Here is a 19,109-nt window from a genome sequence, read left to right as displayed (position 1 = left end):
TTGAGGAAGGGGGTGTTTGTGGAGCCACCTCCTACTGTTAGTTGTTTAATTGTCCATCACCATTCACGACTGGATGTGGCAGGACTGTAGTTGTGGGATTGCTTAGCTGTCTATCGGATACTGCTTCCACTGTTTGGCATGCATGTAGTCCTGTGTTGTAGCTTCACCAGGTTGACGCCTCATTTTTAGGTATGCCTGGTGCTGCTCCTGGCATGCCCTCCTGCACTCTTGATTTAACCAGGGTTGATCCCCCAGCATGATGGTAATGTGTGGGGATATGCTGGGCCATGAGGCTACAGATTGTGTTGAATACAATTCTGCTGCTGCTGATGGCCCACAGCGCCTCATGGATGCCCAGTTTTGATTTGCTAAATCTGTTCAAAATCTATCCCATTTAGCACCGTGGTAGTGCCACACATCATGATGAAGGATTTCCTCAATGTGAAGACAGAACTTCATCTCCACAAGGACTGTGCAGTGGTCACTCCTACCAATACTGTCATGGACAGATGCATCTGCAACAGGTAGCTTGCTGAGGACGACTGGAGAGTATTCCATCAGACTCCTGACTTGTGCCTTGTAGATGGTGGACAGGCTTAGGGGAGTTGCCGCAGGATTCCTAGCCTCTGAGCTGCTCTTGTAGCCACGGTATTTATATGGCTTTTCCAGTTCAGTTTCTGGTCAATGGTAACCGCACCCTGCCCCCCCCACCCCAAGATGTTGCTAGTGGGGGATACAGCAATTGTAATGCCAATAAATGTCATGGGGAGATGCTTAGATTCTCTTTTGTTGGAGTTGGTCATTGCCTGCCACTTGTGTGGCGTGGATGTTAGTTGCCACTTATCAGCCAGAGCTTGGATATAGTCTAGGTCTTGCTGTATTTCTACACAGACTGCTTCAGTACCTGAGGAGTCGCGAATGGTGCTGAACATTGTGCAATCATCAGCGAACATCCCCACTTCTGACCTTATGATTGAAGGAAGGTCAATCTAAGTAAAGTGTATCCACCGGTTCCCTTTATCCACAGCACATGTTACTTCAAAGAACTCCAATAAATTGGTTAAACATGATTTCCCTTTCACAAAACCATGTTGACTCTGCCTGATTACCTTGAATTTTTCTAAATTCCTTGCTATAACGTCTTTAATAATAGCTTCCAACATTTTCCCTATGACAGATGTTAAGTTAACTGGCCTGTAGTTTCCTGCCTTCCGTCTCCCTCCCTTTTTGAATAAAGGAGTTACATTGGCTATTTTCCAATATAATGGGACCTTTTCCCCCCCCCCCCCCAACCACCCACCCGATCTAGGGAGTTTTGGAAAATTAAAACCAACGCATCAACTATCTCACTAGCCTCTTCCTTTAAGACCCTAGGATGAAGTCCATCAGGACCCGGGGACTTGTCAGCCTGCAGCTCCAACAATTTGCTCAGTACGACTTCCCTGGTGATTGTAATTTTCCTGAGTTGCTCCCTCCCTCCCATTTCCTGATTTACAGCTATTTCTGGGATCCTCTATAATGAAGACCGATGCAAAATATCTGTTCAATTCTTGAAGCTTATCCTGACCCATGCAATTTCAAGTGCATTCTGGGTGCAATTTACCCTAAGCAAAACACTACCCAAAGACTCTAGGGTCTGCTCATTTATGTTTCCATTGGTTAAAACTGATATAAAATAGATGTAAGTGCTGAACTATGTGGTGGGGGCCGATGAATTTCCTTTGGGCTTGCACGCCGCTGCCATATCTTTTGAAATTTGGCAGTAACCCAGTTTACACTGAAGATATGCCAGTTGACCAGGAGATGCTCTGAGGAAATTCATCCTGTGGAAATTTCTTTTCCAGCACTGCCTTCTGCCACCCAAGCTCTGGAAATCCCTCCACTTCCTTTCCTCTTTTAAGGCCTTCCTTAAAATCCACCACTTTGATTAAGTATTTTATCACCTCTCCTAATAATCCCCTTCTTTGGGTCAACATTCACTTTTATCTGATTACACCTCCATTAAGCACCTTGGGACACTTTTCTCCTTTTAAAGGCATTGTCTGATCACGTTCTTTTCTTTGTTTGTGGGATGTGGGTGTCGCAGGCTAGGCCAGCATTTATTTCCCATCCCTAATTGCCCTTGAACTGAGTGACTTGCTAGGCCATTTCAGAGGGCATTTTAAGAGTCAACCACATTGCTGAGGGTATGGAATCACATGATTTCCTTCCCTAAAGGGAATTAGTGAACCAAATGGGTTTTTACAACAATTGACAGTGGTTTCATGGTCATCATTAGTTTATCGTAATTCCTGTTTTTTTAGTAATTGAATTCAAATTTCACCATCTGCCATGGTAGGATTCGAACCCATGTCCCCAGAGGATTAGCCTGGGATCTGGATTACTAGTCTAGTGACATTACAACTATGCCACCGCCTCCCTCCAGCTTCAACAATCACGAGAATATTAAATGCCTTTCAGTAACTGCAGCACACTGGTTTAGACACTGAACCCTAATCTACATTTCAGTTCTGTTGTCTTGTGAATTTAACCTTGAGAGCTATGTTTAACTCAACATTATCATTTTTAACACATTTCACCAAGCCCCCCACCCATGGATCATCATCAAAATTACTGAAACATGAAAGGTCACCACACAAAGAAGATGCTGCATTGCTTTGCGAGATCTGAAAAATAAGTTGCCGCCCTGGCCACAGTTGCAAATAGGAGAATTTCAATTTGTGTGATTGACTGGAACTTACTGTGGTGACAATCTGAATGCGTGAAGGAATTTAGTGAAGTACAACAGTCTTCTCAAACATGAGGGAACCCAAAGGGATGAAGACAAGATTGGATTCATTCCTAACAAACAACTAGGGAGTAATTGACCAAGTTGAAATAAGGAAACATTTGGTGTCTAGTGATCATAAAGTTATTCATTTTAAAGACAGAAAAAGATAACCAGTTGAGTTAGTTACAGTAACCAATGTATTTTAAAATTTATTGGAATCGGGCAATACCCCAGTGAAATGGAAAGTAGCAATTGCAACACTCATCTTTTTAAACAAAAGAAGAGGCTAGGATGAGCATTCAGATTGCAGACCTATGATCCATACCTTGATTTTAGCCAATGTTCCAGAATAGGCTCCAGAAGCTGGCCGAGCGTGTTCACCCTGAGGCACAGTGTGGCTTTCGAACAGAGAGATCGACCATTGACATGCTGTTCTCCCTTCGTCAGCTACAGGAGAAATGCCGCGACCAACAGATGCCCCTCTACGTTGCTTTCATTGATCTCACCAAAGCCTTTGACTTCGTCAGCAGACTTGGTCTCTTTAAACTGCTAGACAAGATCGGATGTCCACCAAAGCTACTAAGTATCATCACCTCATTCCATGACAATATGAAAGGCACAATTCAGCATAGCGGCACCTCATCAGACCCCTTTCCTATCCTGAGTGGTGTGAACAGGGCTGTGTTCTCGCACCTACGCTGTTTGGGATCTTCTCCCTGCTGCTCTCACGTGCGTTCAAGTCTTCAGAAGAAGGAATTTTCCTCCACACAAGATCAGGTGGCAGGTTGTTCAACCTTGCCCGCCTAAGAGCAAAGACAAAGAAGAGACCTTTAGCCACAAGATCTGTAACCTCCCCAAAACCCAGAAATCCGGTAAGTTAGTCTGAACCAATGCATAATGTCTCAAATCAAACCTGATCATTCCAGATGAGCTCCTCTGCTACCTGTCAGTAAAGTCTGAAATCTTCTTCTTCTTTGGCCTCCTTGTCTCGGCAGACAATGGGTAAGTGCCTGGAGGTGGTCAGTGGTTTGTGGAGCAGCGCCTGGAGTGGCTATAAAGGCCAATACTAGAGTGACAGAATCTTCCACAGGGTGCTGCAGAAAAATTTGGTTGTCGGGGCTGTTACACATTTGGCTCTCCCCTTGCGCTTCTGCCTTTTTTCCTGCCAACTGCTAAGTCTCTTCGACTCGCCACACTTTAGTCCCGCCTTCATGGCTGCCCGCCAGCTCTGGCGATCGCTGGCAACTGACTCCCATGACGTGATCAATGTCACAGGACTTCATGTCGCGTTTGCAGACGTCTTTAAAGCGGAGACACGGACGGCCGGTAGGTCTGATACCAGTGGCGAGCTCGCTGTACAATGTGACCTTGAGGATCCTGCCATCTTCCATGCGGCTCACATGGCCAAGCCATCTCAAGCGCCGCTGACTCAGTAGTGTGTATAAGCTGAGGATGTTGGCCACCTCGAGGACTACTGTGTTGGAGATGCGGTCCTGCCACCTGATGCCAAGGATTCTCCGGAGGCAGCGAAGATGGAATGAATTGAGACGTCGCTCTTGGCTGACATACGTTGTCCAGGCCTCGCTGCTGTAGAGCAAGGTACTGAGGACACAGGCTTGATACACTCGGACTTTTGTGTTCCGTGTCAGTACACCATTTTCCCACACTCTCTTGGCCAGTCTGGACATAGCAGTGGAAGCCTTTCCCATGCGCTTGTTGATTTCTGCATCTAGAGACAGGTTACTGGTGATAGTTGAGCCTAGGTAGGTGAACTCTTGAACCACTTCCAGAGCGTGGTCGCCAATATTGATGGATGGAGCATTTCTGACGTCCTGCCCCACGATGTTCGTTTTCTTGAGGCTGATAGTTAGGCCAAATTCATTGCAGGCAGCCGCAAACCTGTCGATGAGACTCTGCAGGCACTCTTCAGTGTGAGATGTTAAAGCAGCATCGTCAACAGAGGAGTTCCCTGATGAGAACTTTCCGTACTTTGGACTTCGCTCTAAGACGGGCAAGGTTGAACAACCTGCCCCCTGATCTTGTGTGGAGGAAAATTCCTTCTTCTGAAGACTTGAACGCATGTGAAAGCAGCAGGGAGAAGAAATCCCAATAAGTGTGGGTGCGAGAACACAGCCCTGTTTCACGCCACTCAGGATAGGAAAGGGGTCTGATGAGGAGCCACCATGTTGAATTGTGCCTTTCATATTGTCATGGAATGAGGTGATGATACTTAGTAGCTTTGGTGGACATCCAATCTTTTCTAGTAGTCTGAAATGACCACGTCTACTGACTAGGTCAAAGGCTTTGGTGAGATCAATGAAAGCAATGTAGAGGGGCATCTGTTGTTCGCGGCATTTCTCCTGTATCTGACGAAGGGAGAACAGCATGTCGACGGTCGATCTCTCTGCACGAAAGCCACACTAAAGGTGAGAGTATGGATATTTACCTAGACTTCAGAAGGCATTTGTCACTGTCCCGCATAAGAGCATATGGGATTGATAGCAAAGTCTTCGGCTGGTGGTACATGTGGAGGTATCAAGAGTGGAAACAAATTCTTAGCAAAAAGCTGACACAGGTACAATAAACCAAATGGCGCCTCGTCCTGGAAAATTATAAGGCTGCCAATAGAGTTGCAGTACTTTCAGTGTCGGAGCCACTTTCTAATTTTTATAAGTTACTGTAAGGACATGATATTATTCAAGTTTGCTGATGACACCAAATGTAATTCAATCACCAATGCTGCTAACCAATGTCTGAATATCCAAAGTGATCTAAACAGACTAGGTCAACAGAGAGAGAGAGAGGTGTCAGATAAGGTGCATCAGTGCAGAGTGTAAATCATGAGAATCAGTAGAAGAAGCGAAAATGTAGAATATATATATATAAAATAATAATGTGCTTGTGGCATCAAGGCAAAAAAAAAAGTAATGTTTTGGTGGATATTTCGTTAATACTGACACCACATTGCTCATAGGCAGCGAAGAAAACAAAGAAAATGTTGGGATGCATAGCTGAGGATGTAATTATAAGTTAAAATTGTATACAATCTTGGATAGGTAGCATTCAGAATAGCATACAACAGTAAAATACTCAGAATAGTATGTTCAGTTTTGGTCTTGGTATTACTGGAAAAATGCAGAATTATCGGAGAGGTCCATATAAGTCTGATTCCTGAATTTAAAGGAAAAATAACCTACCATGGCATTTCATGATCTGTGGGGGTTGAGCGGGGTGGGGAGTGGCAGGGCAGGTGAGAAATTTGAAAGCGTTCTTTAAAAGTTTCACAGGTAATGAGAATTAAAATCCAGGAAAGTTCTTCTATTGGCCAAACAATTGAAACATTGCAGGCATGGTTTAAAAGGTTAAGGTGATAAAAGAAAGTAGGAAATTTAGTTAATTTATTTGAAGTATTAGCATGATAGAATTGTAGAAAAAAATCAGGCTGTGGCTGGTGTTTCAGGGTTATTAGTTCCAAGATTACAATAAGGAAACTGCTGGGTCATTTGGAAGGGTAAGCCAAATGAACCAGTGGTCTTCTCTGCCATAGAGAACGTATTAGAGATCCGATATAATGATTTATCTCTTGATCCTCCTTACTTGACCATTTGGATTGTTACCTCATTCACTCACCATGCCAAGAAAAAAAGGGAAAAAAGTCAAATGTCTATTTTAGTCTTGTACCTCCACACTGAACACCCAAAAGATCCATCCAGCAAGTAATGGATATAAATGCTATGCAAAATTATACAGATAAAACAATAATGCATCTCATACATTTGGAACAGTTTAAATTGCTTCCAGTATGACTTCCAATGCTAAAATACTTCAAACCAAGATGGCAGGTTTGAACTAGCACCTGCAAAAAAAAATACACCAGAACAGAGAAGAAAACAATATAACAGTGGGGTCTTTTACCACTGCGTCAAAAAACAAAGAGAATGAAAAGAGAAACATCAATTAACATTAAAAAAAACTCAACAAGAATTTAGACAGTTGGATAAAAGGCTAGATGTTCCAGACGCATTTGATGAATCAACATCAGAGGATCCTTTTCTATAGTTCTGCCATCTATTAAAGTCATGAAAAGTCGCTAAATGAAATCCAATAGATATGAAAATCAAGGATAAGGATATAATTATTTGCATGTCAGTCTAATTCTAAAATAACTGCATCCATACTTTCCAGGTCATTCAATTCAGGCTGAAATGTAATAACTTAACCAGAGAAAAACATCATCGTCATAAGTACATTGACCTTGTTCAGGAAATTGTGGAATCAAGGCTTATGTTGACTCCTGATTATATGCCCTAATAAAAGGAAGAAATATATACTTGACTGAGTACAAGGGATCATATGGATAGTGAGTGTGCTGTATTTGTAGCCTGAATTCCTTGGGACCATTCCAAATTACAAAATTAATTTTCCTTGTTCTCATAATCCCATATCCACTTGTTTCCTGTCCATATTTTTGCTTCTGTGCTTTTGCAGCCATGATTTTCTTCCTTTGCTGGAGTATCAGTATGCCGTTCTCTTCCCACACCTCTGGATTTGCAGCCTTTTCACACACAACCTCTTCCACGCTGCTTAATTTATGCAACTGATCTTTTTAAAAGATCCGTGGGAAATCTCAATTCTAGGAATTTCCTCATCCTTCCACCTAGAATAAGGTTTACATGCTATATAAAAGAATTCTAATCTTGATTGTGAGACGATAAGCTGTGCAAGTCCAACATTCTTGATCACTGCATAAGCTGGGAGGAAACCATCTTCTTAAAACAGAGTGGGTGGAATCACACACAGGGCTTGAAGGGCAATTCAGATCAGTCAGTCAGTGACATACTGGGTGACTTAGAAGAGGTGTAGATAAATTAACTTTAAACAAAGCTAAATTTAAATGAAATACATAGGTTAAAATTATGAGAAAAATGAAAACTATAACTTAATTCAGATTTTACATATTTAAAATATAAATGTAATACCTTAATTTAAGGAAGGAAATCCTAAGTAACGGATGGGAAAATTGCCTCCTGACAGTACTGAGCACTTTTTAAAAATGAAATCAAACTACCATTCCCACTATGGTCTAAGGAAGGTTATTCTTTTTTTAAAAAAAAACAGAAATGTCATTATATATTACTATCATAAAAGCAGGGTCAATAGAAGTCCATTCTTAAATGGTTCCATCTATACAGGTGTGTGTTCTAACCTGTATGATTTTCTAATAAATTGTTCACCTGGATACAGGCCCAGAAAAACCTCCCCTTGGCTCTCCTCATGAGGCTCCAGTCATTTCTGGCATGCCCTGTGACTCCATCTTGGACCCCTCAGACACTCAACCCCTTAGTGACCAGGCCGGTCAATATATGGACAACTTAACATATATGAATGGCACCAAATTCTACCTTTATGCTATTAGCCCTTAGACTACTGCTGAACAACTCATCTGGCTGTCGAAAATAAAGTCCTGGATGAAGAGAAACTTACTATAGTCGAAAGTCAAAGTCATACTGTTACTAACAGCTACTGGTTTTTGGTGCTTTCTCCATCAACCTTCCATCCTCTCAAACTCAGTGATTCTAACTTCCAGCAATAAAAAAAACCATGCAAGTTCACATTCCATTTTATTACACTGATTTCTAAAATGCAAGTAATCAACCTGCTCTTCAACACTCTGCTTTCCCTGGGTACCAGCGGTTGTCTTTTTAAAAAAAAAAATAGAACGATTCTTCTGCTTCGAGGAGTCAGCATTACAGGAGATGGTTGGCTGCTCTACAGAAGGCTCATGGGACTGAGATAATATAGTGCTATGAGGAGAATGCCTGGAGGCATATGCTGCCGTCGCTTATGACTGGCTTGGTCCTTACCATCCTCTTCACCATTATCTTCCTTCTCCGGTGCTGCAGGAAAGGAGGATAGAATCAAGAATGGGTGAACATCACCTCCTTAGGATTGAGAAAACAGATAAGGGGTGCAAGATTGCTTCGGGTAGTGCTTCACAGGGATGTCAGGATGATATTTTATGTGTTCAATCAGTAACCTGGTACTGGCAAGATACCACTGACCTTACCATCTCTTATGGCAAGTGCCAAGTGCCACGAGCTCCATGGCCTTCTCCTTGAAGCGAGGTATGCAACATCAGCGTGCATTCAAATAGCTGTTTTAACATAGTAAAACATCCCAAGGCACTTCACAGGTGTGTTAGCAAATAAAATTTGACAACGAACCATATAAATATTAGGTCATTAGAAGATATTAAGTTTTAGGGAGCATCTTAAAGGAGGAGAGAGTGATCGAGAGATGGGGAGATTTAGGTAGAGACTTCCAGATTTAGGGCTTAGGCAGCTGAAAGCGCAGCCACCAATAGTGGATTAATTAAAATGGGGGATGTCCAAGAGACCAGAATTGGAGGAGCGCAGAGATCTTGGAAGGTTTTTGAGCTGGAGTGGGTTACAGCGATAGGATGGGGAGAGGCCACGGAAGGATTTGAAAACCAGGATGAGAATTCTAAAATTGAGGCGTTGCCAAATCGGGAGTCAATGTAGGTCAGGGGTGATGCGTGAACAGGACTTGGTGAGAGTTAGGATACGGTAGCTGAGTTTTGGATGAGCTCAGGTTTATCAAGGGTAGCAGATGGAAAGCCGGCCATTAAGAGTGTTGAAATAGTCAAGTCTAACCTTAACAAAAGCATCGATGAGGGTTTCACCAGCAAATGAGCTGAGGCAGGGGGTGGATTCGGGCATTGTTATGGAGGTGGAAGTTGGTGGACTTAGTGATGGCGCAGCTGTGGTCGGAAGCTCATCTTGGGGTAAATATGACAGAAAGGTTCTAGCGGTCTGCTTCAACCTCAGACAGTTACCAGAGAGAGAGCTGGAGTCCATGGCTAGGGAACGGAGTTTGTGGCAGAGGCTGAAGATGGTTTCAATCTTCCCAATATTTTGAGGAAATTTCTCTGCATCCAGTACTGGCTGTCGGGTAAGCAGTCTGACAAATCAGACAGTGGAGGCATTGAGAAAGGCGATATTGAGGGAGAGTTGGGTGTCGTCAGTGTATATCTGGAATCTGACGTCATGTTTTCGGATGATGTCTCCGAATGGTAGCATTTAGATGAGAACTAGGAAGGGGCCAAGGATAGATTTTTTGGAGGACACCAGAGATAACTGTGCGGGAGCAGGAAGAGAAGCCACTGAAGATGGTTCTTTGGCTACGAGTGGATTGATAAGAATGGAAGCAGGTGAATGCAGTCCCACCTGGCTGAATTATGGATGAAAAACATTGGAGGTGGATGGTGTGGTCAGCTGTGTCAAAGGCTGCAGACAGTTCAAGAAGGGCACAAGGTTGGGGAACTCCCTTTCTGGTAGTTTGTCTATGACAGCCATTGTATGCCAATTGGTCCTGCAAATATAGAGTGAATGAGGACAAAACTTGCAGTTGAGGAATATATGCCAAGGTGATGTAAGAGATGTGGTGGTGCATAGGAACAGGTTTCATGGTTCTGCATATAAGTAATTGATGGGAAGGGAGCTAGTGCAAGATGCCAAGTTGTAGTCCTTCTTAACAGATGGCACTGAGAAGGCTGAGTTGAGCAATTGTTACTTTTAGAGGGTGAAAAGTGCACTGGTTACTCGAGTGAGCAAAGGGGAAAAGGGAGAAGAACTCCCTATATAACCTTGCCTATCCTGCTGAGAATGTGGAACTTTCTCAACCTGTTTTTCGGACTGGAGGAAGGTATACAGTGGGGTTCCCCAGGGGTCTGTCTAGGACCATTGCTTTATTGATATATATTAATGACCTATACTTGGATGTACAGGGCACAATTTCAAAAGTTGCAGATGACACAAAACTTGGAAATATTGTGAACTGTGAGGAGGATGGTGATAGGCTTCAAGAGGACTTAGACAGGCTGGTGGAATGAATGGACACATGGCAGATGAAATTTAATGCATTTTGGTAGGAAGAACAGGGGAAGGCAATTTAAAATAAAGGACACAATTCTAAAAGGGGTTGCAGAAACAAAGATCTGGCGGTATATGTGCATAAATTGTTGGAGGTGGCAGGGCAGGTTGAGAAAGCGGTTAAAAATACAAAAGCAAGGAACACCGATTCGGCCTCAGCTGGAGTATTGTGTCCAATTCTGGGCACAGCACTTTAGGAAGGATGTGAAGGCTTTAGAGGGGGCACAGAAAAGATTCAGTAGAATGCTTCTAGGGATGCAGGATTTCAGTTACATGGATAGATTGGAGAAACTGTGATTCTTTTCCTTAGAGAAGAGAACGTTAGGAGGATTTGATAGAGGTGCTCAAAATCATGAGGGGTCTGGACAGCGTAGATCAAGAGAAATTGTTCTTGTTGGTGGAGAGGTCGAGAACCAAAGGACACCAATTTAAAGTGATTGGCAATAGAACCAATGGCGACATGAAAAACTTTTTTAGGCAGCAAATGGATGTGATTTGGAATTCAATGCCTGAGAGTGTGGTGGAGGCAGATTCAATCATGGCTTTCAAAAGGGGATTGAATAAGCACCTGAAGAGAAAATATTTTCAGGGCTCTGGAAAAGAGTGGGGGAGTGGGACTAGTTGAGTTGCTCTTGCATAGAGCCAGCATGGACACGAGGGGCTGAATGGCCTCCTTCTGTGCTGTAACCATTCTCTGATTCTTTCAGATCCATCCAAAAAGATTCTGCTAATCCCCAGTTCCTTCCCCTCAACAATGTGTAAACCTTTCCTGTTGAATGTGCCACCCCACCCTTTTATTTCCTTTCCGATACACACAGTTCTGCAGATTTGTTCTCTGCTCATCCTCGTCCATTGGACAGATTTCAGCAAATAGTACAATATCTATTAGCACTTGATTTACCATACTATTTAATTCATGTGTTTTATTGTCTGGCATTCATGCAAATACATCTTAGTTTATTTCTTGTTGCATTCACATGCTGCCTTGACTTGATTGACACTTCTGCTCTTCCTGCTTCCCTAGTTTAAGTCCTTCCCAACTGTTTAATTTATTCTATTGGCTAAGATTAATGCGCCACCTCTGATTGTAAAGCCTTTCCTACTCTCAGAAGTGGTTTCAGTGAGCCAATTATTTGAAATCCTCTGCCCTACACATGCATCAAACAACCTAATCTGTCTGTTTCATTAGGATGCATTCTGAGATTTTTAGTCTTGACAATATTTTTCCTCGTTCCTGAAATGTAATTCTGTTTCTGTCCGTGTTGTTGGTTTCCATGTGAACCATATGGTCCAGTTTATCCCATTCATATCCCAGGATCAGATCCATCCACTCAGTCAAGGACCAAACTCTAGTACCTGGGGAGTAGCGCACCATTCTTAGTTGTGCTTGCAACAGATTCTATCAAACCCTGTTATATAGGAATCCCCTACAACTGCAATGATGCCTTCAATCTTATCTGGTCCCTGTGTCATTGACCTGCTCATAATTACCATCCCCTGTGGTTCGTTGCTAATCTCTTATTGCCTATCCTTTATACATTTCCTGGACTGCCAGCTGTATTTTAGTTTTCTGCACTGTCTCCCTCCAACTCTGTTGTGACAAACCTCATGGAACTTATCTTCCAGTTACTTTTCCTCCTTGTATATAGTACACAATGTAGTCAGCTGATTCATGAGCCAGTTTGTTTCTTAAGAGACTAGTTTAGTTGGTACTTCATGCAAGCGTACTTCTCCAGATTTGTTGGGGATCCTGAATGCTTAGTGCTCACAACAGCCATCTCAATTCCAGTGTATTGCAAAGAAAGGAAGAATTTACATTCGTATAATATCTTTCACTTTCTACGAGCATCCTGAAGTGCATCACAGCAAATGAATTACTTTTGAAGTGTAGTCACCATTGTAATGTTGGCACTTGGTGCAGAGTAATGTCCTGCAAACAGCAGTGAGATGAATGCCCAGTTAATCTGTTTTAGTGGTGTTTGTTCAGGGAGGAATGTTAGCCAGTACATTGAGTAAACTGCCTTCTCCTCTTCAAATAGTGCCATGAGATCTTTCCATCTTATGATTAGGCTGATAAGGCTTAGGTTGACATATCCCATTTATGCATAGTTATGTGGCCTCCTCACTGGTTTTGACGCAGGTATTCAAACCCCCCAGAACCGAACAGTTGAAATATCCCTCATGTTGGGAAAGTTTTTAAGTATAATAATCTGCAAAGTAGCCATAGAGCAGAGGAAGAACTGGGTTGTATAGCTTAGCTAGATATCTGTCTTGCATTTATACTTTTAAGTCGGAATTGTGGCATTGGTTATTGATTTTGAGTTACGTTATTGATGAGGAGACTGTATAGTGGGGTTGAATGATATCTATCCAAGCAAGTCTTGCATTGGCAACCCCAGCGAAGGTACTCTGAGAGAATTGTGACAGACAACAATGATATCCTTGGTGCAGATAAAATGCTAAGAGGCTAGGGTGAAATGGATGGCATCATTTCATTACTGTCCTTGGGAACATCTGACTGCTCAGGGAAGGTTTCAAGCTGGAGTTTTAAAACAAAATAAAAATCTCATTAAAATGGTTGGGACAGAAGCTGCATATTGATCTGGTCAGATTTGATTAAAATTAACATTGTTGTATGCCAGAATTTTGGCTAATTTGTGTAAGAATGAGAAAAAACACAAGTGCAGGCATTTGGTAATCAGCTTTCCTCTGCAGTGAATTCTATCTCTAGTGAGATATTGCAAGACTCTAAACTTGAGCTAAAATAACTTTCTGTATCATTTGCTTCTGTATAGAGGTTGCCTTAACAACAATAAGTACAACTTTGTTTTAAATCAATATTTCTGAAGACACGTGACAGAGGTGACTGCAAATTTCTGCCAGATATTGCAGAGGAACAAATGGTGTTTACAAGAAAGCATTACTGGGTGGGTCGTACAATTTTAACAAGGCCTGCTGTTGCTCAATTTTTCTTTCAGAGTAATGCACCCAAAAAAAACAAATTTAGGAAAATTATTTGGAAATACTGCAGGAAAGGCAGCTTGTTTTACCAGACTTTGCCCTCTCTGTATAAAAGGGAAGTGTTGCTTATCAGATGAGAGTTAGGACAGGGATTAGGGTGAGGGAGTTTGGAAGTAGAGTGTATGTTACACCTGGTACTGGTTTGTTTGTCAAAATGATAAGTTGATAACAATATTAAGGTCATGGAGAAGGCTGTATTTACAATAGACTTTTTTAATGCAAAGATGAGAATTTAAAATTGGAGTAGCATGTTTTCTGATTTATTGCTATTATAATTCATTAATAAAAATTGAAAGCTTTTCAATATGTGATAATTTTGTTATCGTTTCAGTCATGATCTAAAAATTAATGACGTGGCGGAATAGGTGTTTATGACGCATATCAATTTGAAAATGTTAGTTATCGTGCCTTCAATATAAAGACAAACATGCACTTTGGGCAATAATCTATAGCACTGTCATATACAGGGTAACCAGGTAAACTTATCAAAGAAATCTCGCTGCCATAAATATAGAAAAATATCTTTTATCAAGTTGCTATGAAAGCATGTTGTGATAGTTGTCAAGGCACACCATTACTCAACATTATTAACCAAATAATTCCAATACAGTATTTAGATGGCTTTTCGGATAGCCATAGCATGAATCCCTTCCTGTGCCCCACTGTACTTAGATTAGATTAGAGATACAGCACTGAAACAGGCCCTTCGGCCCACCGAGTCTGTGCCGAACATCAACCACCCATTTATACTAATCCTATATTCCTACCAAACCTCTCCCTATATTTCCCTACCACCTACCTATACTAGTGACAATTTATAATGGCCAATTTACCTGTCAACCTGCAAGTCTTTTGGCTTGTGGGAGGAAACCGGAGCACCCGGAGAAAACCCACACAGACACAGGGAGAACTTGCAAACTCCACACAGGCAGTACCCGGAATCGAACCCGGGTCCCTGGAGCTGTGAGGCTGCAGTGCTAACCACTGCGCCACTGTGCCGCCCAGAATGAGCTTAGATTAGATGAGATTAGATTAGAGATACAACACTGAAACAGGCCCTTCGGCCCACCGAGTCTGTGCCGACCATCAGCCACTCATTTATGCTAATCCTACACTAATTCCATATTCCTACCACATCCCCACCTGTTCCTATATTTCCCTACCACCTACCTATACTAGGGGCAATTTATAATGGCCAATTTACCTATCAACCTGCAAGTCTTTGGCATGTGGGAGGAAACCGGAGCACCCGGAGGAAACCCACGCAGACACAGGGAGAACTTGCAAACTCCACACAGGCAGTACCCAGAATTGAACCCGGGTCGCTGGAGCTGTGAGGCTGCGGTGCTAACCACTGCGCCACTGTGCTGCCCACACTATGCAACACTAAACACACTACAAACAAAAACTTGTGGTTTGCAGGTTTCATAGGAACCTAACAGAAGGCCATTCAGCCATTCAAACCTGTTCCATCATTCATTTAGATGATGATTGATCTGTACCTCAAGCCCATACCCGCATTTGATAAATATCCCTTGACACCTCACCTAACAAAACTCTTTTTTGATTTCAGTCTTGCAAACTTCAATTGATTCAACATCCAGATCCTTTGGGGGCAAGAGAGTTTGGGATTTCTACTCCCCTTTGTGTTGAAGTGCTTCTCATTTCACTTCTGAATGGCCTGGCTATAATTTTAAGATTCTCCCCCTTGTTCTTGATTTCCCCACGAAAGGAAATTATTTTGCTTTATCTGCCTAATGAATTCTTTTAATACCTCTGTTAGACTACTACTCAATTTTCCATAGTTAAAGAAATGAGCAAAATTTGTGCAACCTGTCCTCATAATTTAACTCTTTAAGCCCTGATATTCTATTTCCTGTGTTGCTGCTGAATAATTCACTGACCGAAACAAGCTGGCGGTCCTTTTTATTCCTTCAGAAAATGGAACAATGATGAAGATGGCCATGTAAGCCAAAGGCAGTTAGCTGCCAGTGATTGCATGCTGTTGTGGTAAAGAGGAAATTTGATGAGAATGGTGATACTAAGGTTGTAAAAAGTTTATTTTTCCTCAACAGTACTGTGCCACATTTATGGAGCTGAGATGAAGAAAAGCAAGCATATTACTTCAAAAGTGCAGTATAACGGTATAAATATTTTTTAAAAACTATGAACATGCATAATGCTTGATTGCAGTTTGGGTGGAAAGGTACAAAACTATAATCTTGAATTGTTCTGAATTTCTGCTGTCCAATAAGAGTTTGAGATGGGTGTGACTTGGTACTAATGCCTCATTTCACACTTCGAGCAAAATGTATCTTTCATGAAGGTAGCCTTGGGACATTTGCTGAATTGGATCAAGATTTTTTTCCCCCATATTTATGCTTTTGCCATAACTCCAGGTTCAGTATAATTATTCTACCAGAAACTAAGCTTTATGCCACTTATTTAGCATAATTGCTGTATGGTAATTGAAAAGCTTCAGTTACGCAGTAATATATTTAACACAAAAGAGAACGGGTAAGCTTTCTTGTCTGGACAGCGACCAGAATAGAAAATGGAACGGCAGACTTTATTAAAATATTCAATACAATGTAAGTGGACATTGAATAAGATTTATTTTTAGTTTCTAATTTAATATCTTTGGTTATTCCAAATATTGATTTGTTTCCAGATAAACCCAAATAGCTTGATGGGAGTATATGGATATTGCTTTGACCAACTGAACTTGCACGTGTATTAAAATAACTTTACAACTTTGTGTAATGTATTCTTTATGTTGTCTGATGCAACATAAATGAGATGTGTTGAGTCCAGTTGGATGAAGATCTCAAATAGGTTTATTACAGCTAAACTATTATGTACAATACAGAGCAAACTATTTATAGAACCTTACTCTAGGTGTTCCCGTTGCAATGTGACCCTGGCTTCAAGTCACATGACTGTGTCCTGGTACTTGGCTCATTAGTATACTAAGATCTTAAAGGGAATCACTCTTAAAGGCAATCATACAACACTTTTCACATAATCAATTGTCTTGGAGCTATATACACTCCACATGCATTGTTTTGGGTTTTGAATAACTTTTTGTGCTTGAAAATTTGATCTTTGCAATTACAGTTTTTACATATATGGTTTACTATTAATTCAAAGTCACTTAGTTACAAAAAAACTAAGTTTTGACAAGAATAGAAGGGATTTTGTCTTGTACATGAATACCAAACTAAAGTATTGCAAAATGCTGATGTACTTATTGGCTGCATTTGCAGTACCTTAGCTGTGATTTGGTCTATGTTTGGCTCATGTTCAATACACACTGTGGGCTGTTTTTTAAAGATATAAAGCATCACTGACCAGGCTGGTATTTATTACCCAACCCTAGTTGCCTTTAAGAAGGCGTAAAGAAGGGCCACCTTCTAGAACTGCTGCAGTCCAGGTGATAAAGATGGTCCCACAATGCCATTCGGAAAGGAGTTCCAGGATTTTGAACCAATGTTAATGAAGGAATGGCAGTATATGTCCAAGTCAGGATGGTGTGTAACTTGGACATATAGCCACAAAAAATTGGGTATACACAAATCACGACAAACTTGGAAGAAACTTGGAGATGATGATGATCCTGTACACCTGCTAACTTGTCCTTCTAGATGGTGGAAGTTTTCGGTTTGCATGACCACTTACAACTTGTACCCAGAGCACAGCCGGTGGGTGTGCATCTTAAGTGGCAATGTGTATTTAATTCTATTTGCTCTCGCGCTGGGTCCTTTCTGCAATATCTGCAACACATCAATCAAGTTTCCTGATAATAGAGGAGTTGTATTTATTGACTGGGTGATTTGATTCCCAAATATATATAGAATTTGAATGTTCTGTGGTTTTAAAGTACAGCTGCTTTTGCCATTGGATGGTGTAAAAACAAAAATATATCAACTAAAGAGGGAACTGCATATGTCTGAAAACTGGGCCGATGATTTATGGGTACTGTTTTCTTGGCCTAGACATATTGAAGGCTGTCTTGTATGTGGATCGCCTTCTGTACAATTATACATGAATGATATATAGAAGTGATTATTTTTTTTAAAAACACTAACATTTGGGAGTCCAACAAGTAGCCATACTGGGTTTGCTCTCTGATCTTAATTTAAATCATTTTACACTGCTATGGAGAATTAAGAAAATGTAGGGTAGAAGATATACATTATAGGACTTTCATGCCTATCACATGATTGCTACATTTTTCCTGAAGAATTTGAGCATGGCAGGCCCTTGGGCAATTAAAACTGCTGGTTACTTTCCTCAAAGATTTAGTGTTCATCCCTCTTATGGCATGACTCCAAAAACATTAACATTGATTTTTCTACTCACAACAGGCAGTCTAATAAACCTGTTGCTGTCATATGGTATTTGCTGCCTTGGTATTTCTGTACCCGAATGAGTGAAAACCTTCAGCAGTACATATGGGATGTGTATGGGCCCAAAGCTCTGGCTATGTGCAGAGTTCTAAAAGTTATTGCTTAATTCATGTGCAAAGAGCATTGTGCCAATAGTAAAATTATAATTAATAATCTGTGTACCTTATTTATGGCATTGAAAGCTTTTTGATTCATTTAAACTCGCAGTGACAGGTGCCTTTTATGATTTTAGACCAAGGGTTGCAGGATGTACCAAAGACTCCTGAAGAACAGGAAGTGAAATGGCCTACAGACAAGAGGAAGGATTCAGAAATGTGGCATATGCCAGGTAAACTCAGTAGTTTTGTGCAGCTTAAAAGTTCCAGTTATAGACTGAAAAAAAAAAATACATTTCTTCCAGCCTTAAAGGAACACACGCCTACACTTCAATAATTATTGCATTTCAGGATATTTTGGGCAATTTTTTCACAACAGTTTGGAAAAAATCATTTTTAAATATGTATTTGTGCATTTTGTTAAAAGTCATTGGGATGATGGGCAGATAAAATGCTGATAAATAAGCCTTCATCTTGTTCTGCTCCAGATTGTAAATAATTCTATGATTAGCCTGTCTCATCAATCAATAAACACCTCACGTCCTTAATGTTAGGAAGCCTTTGCTCTCTTGTGGACAGCAAAGCAGTCAGGTTTTGTAAACAGAAAGCTGCAAAGACAAATTTGCTTAGATAGGAAGAAGAATGCAAGGGGTTAGTTTGAAGTTGTTTTGATTGTCAAGCAAGATGACCCAATGATGAGGAGGTAGTGTAGCGTTATTTTGTAATATGCCAGTACAATTTGTCCTGTGAATCCAAATGTATCTGTTACAAAAGCAAAATACTGCGAATGCTGGAATTCTAAAATAAAAACAAAAAATGCTGGAAACACTCAGCAGGTCAGGCAGCATCTGTGGAGGGAGAA

General features: G+C 41.2%; 1 protein-coding gene across 8 annotated transcripts in view; it reads left to right on the top strand.

Annotated features, from left to right (window-relative positions):
* zfpm1 (zinc finger protein, FOG family member 1) overlaps positions 1–19,109 on the top strand; it is a 264,761-nt gene that overhangs the window by 110,696 nt on the left and 134,956 nt on the right. For 6 of the 8 annotated variants that reach the window (XM_068049279.1, XM_068049284.1, XM_068049283.1 and 3 more), the window contains 2 exons: positions 15,819–15,887; positions 18,385–18,480. In XM_068049279.1, the coding sequence (XP_067905380.1) occupies positions 15,819–15,887; positions 18,385–18,480 (165 nt within the window). Of the gene's footprint in view, positions 1–15,818; positions 15,888–18,384; positions 18,481–19,109 lie in introns of those variants that run through there. The other 2 variants (XM_068049282.1, XM_068049287.1) reach the window with 2 other exon arrangements.

The sequence above is a fragment of the Heterodontus francisci genome, chromosome 17 (assembly GCF_036365525.1).
Source record: "Heterodontus francisci isolate sHetFra1 chromosome 17, sHetFra1.hap1, whole genome shotgun sequence".
In the NCBI taxonomy this organism is placed as follows: Eukaryota; Metazoa; Chordata; class Chondrichthyes; order Heterodontiformes; family Heterodontidae; genus Heterodontus; species Heterodontus francisci.
This window is presented reverse-complemented; position numbering and strand designations above follow the sequence as displayed.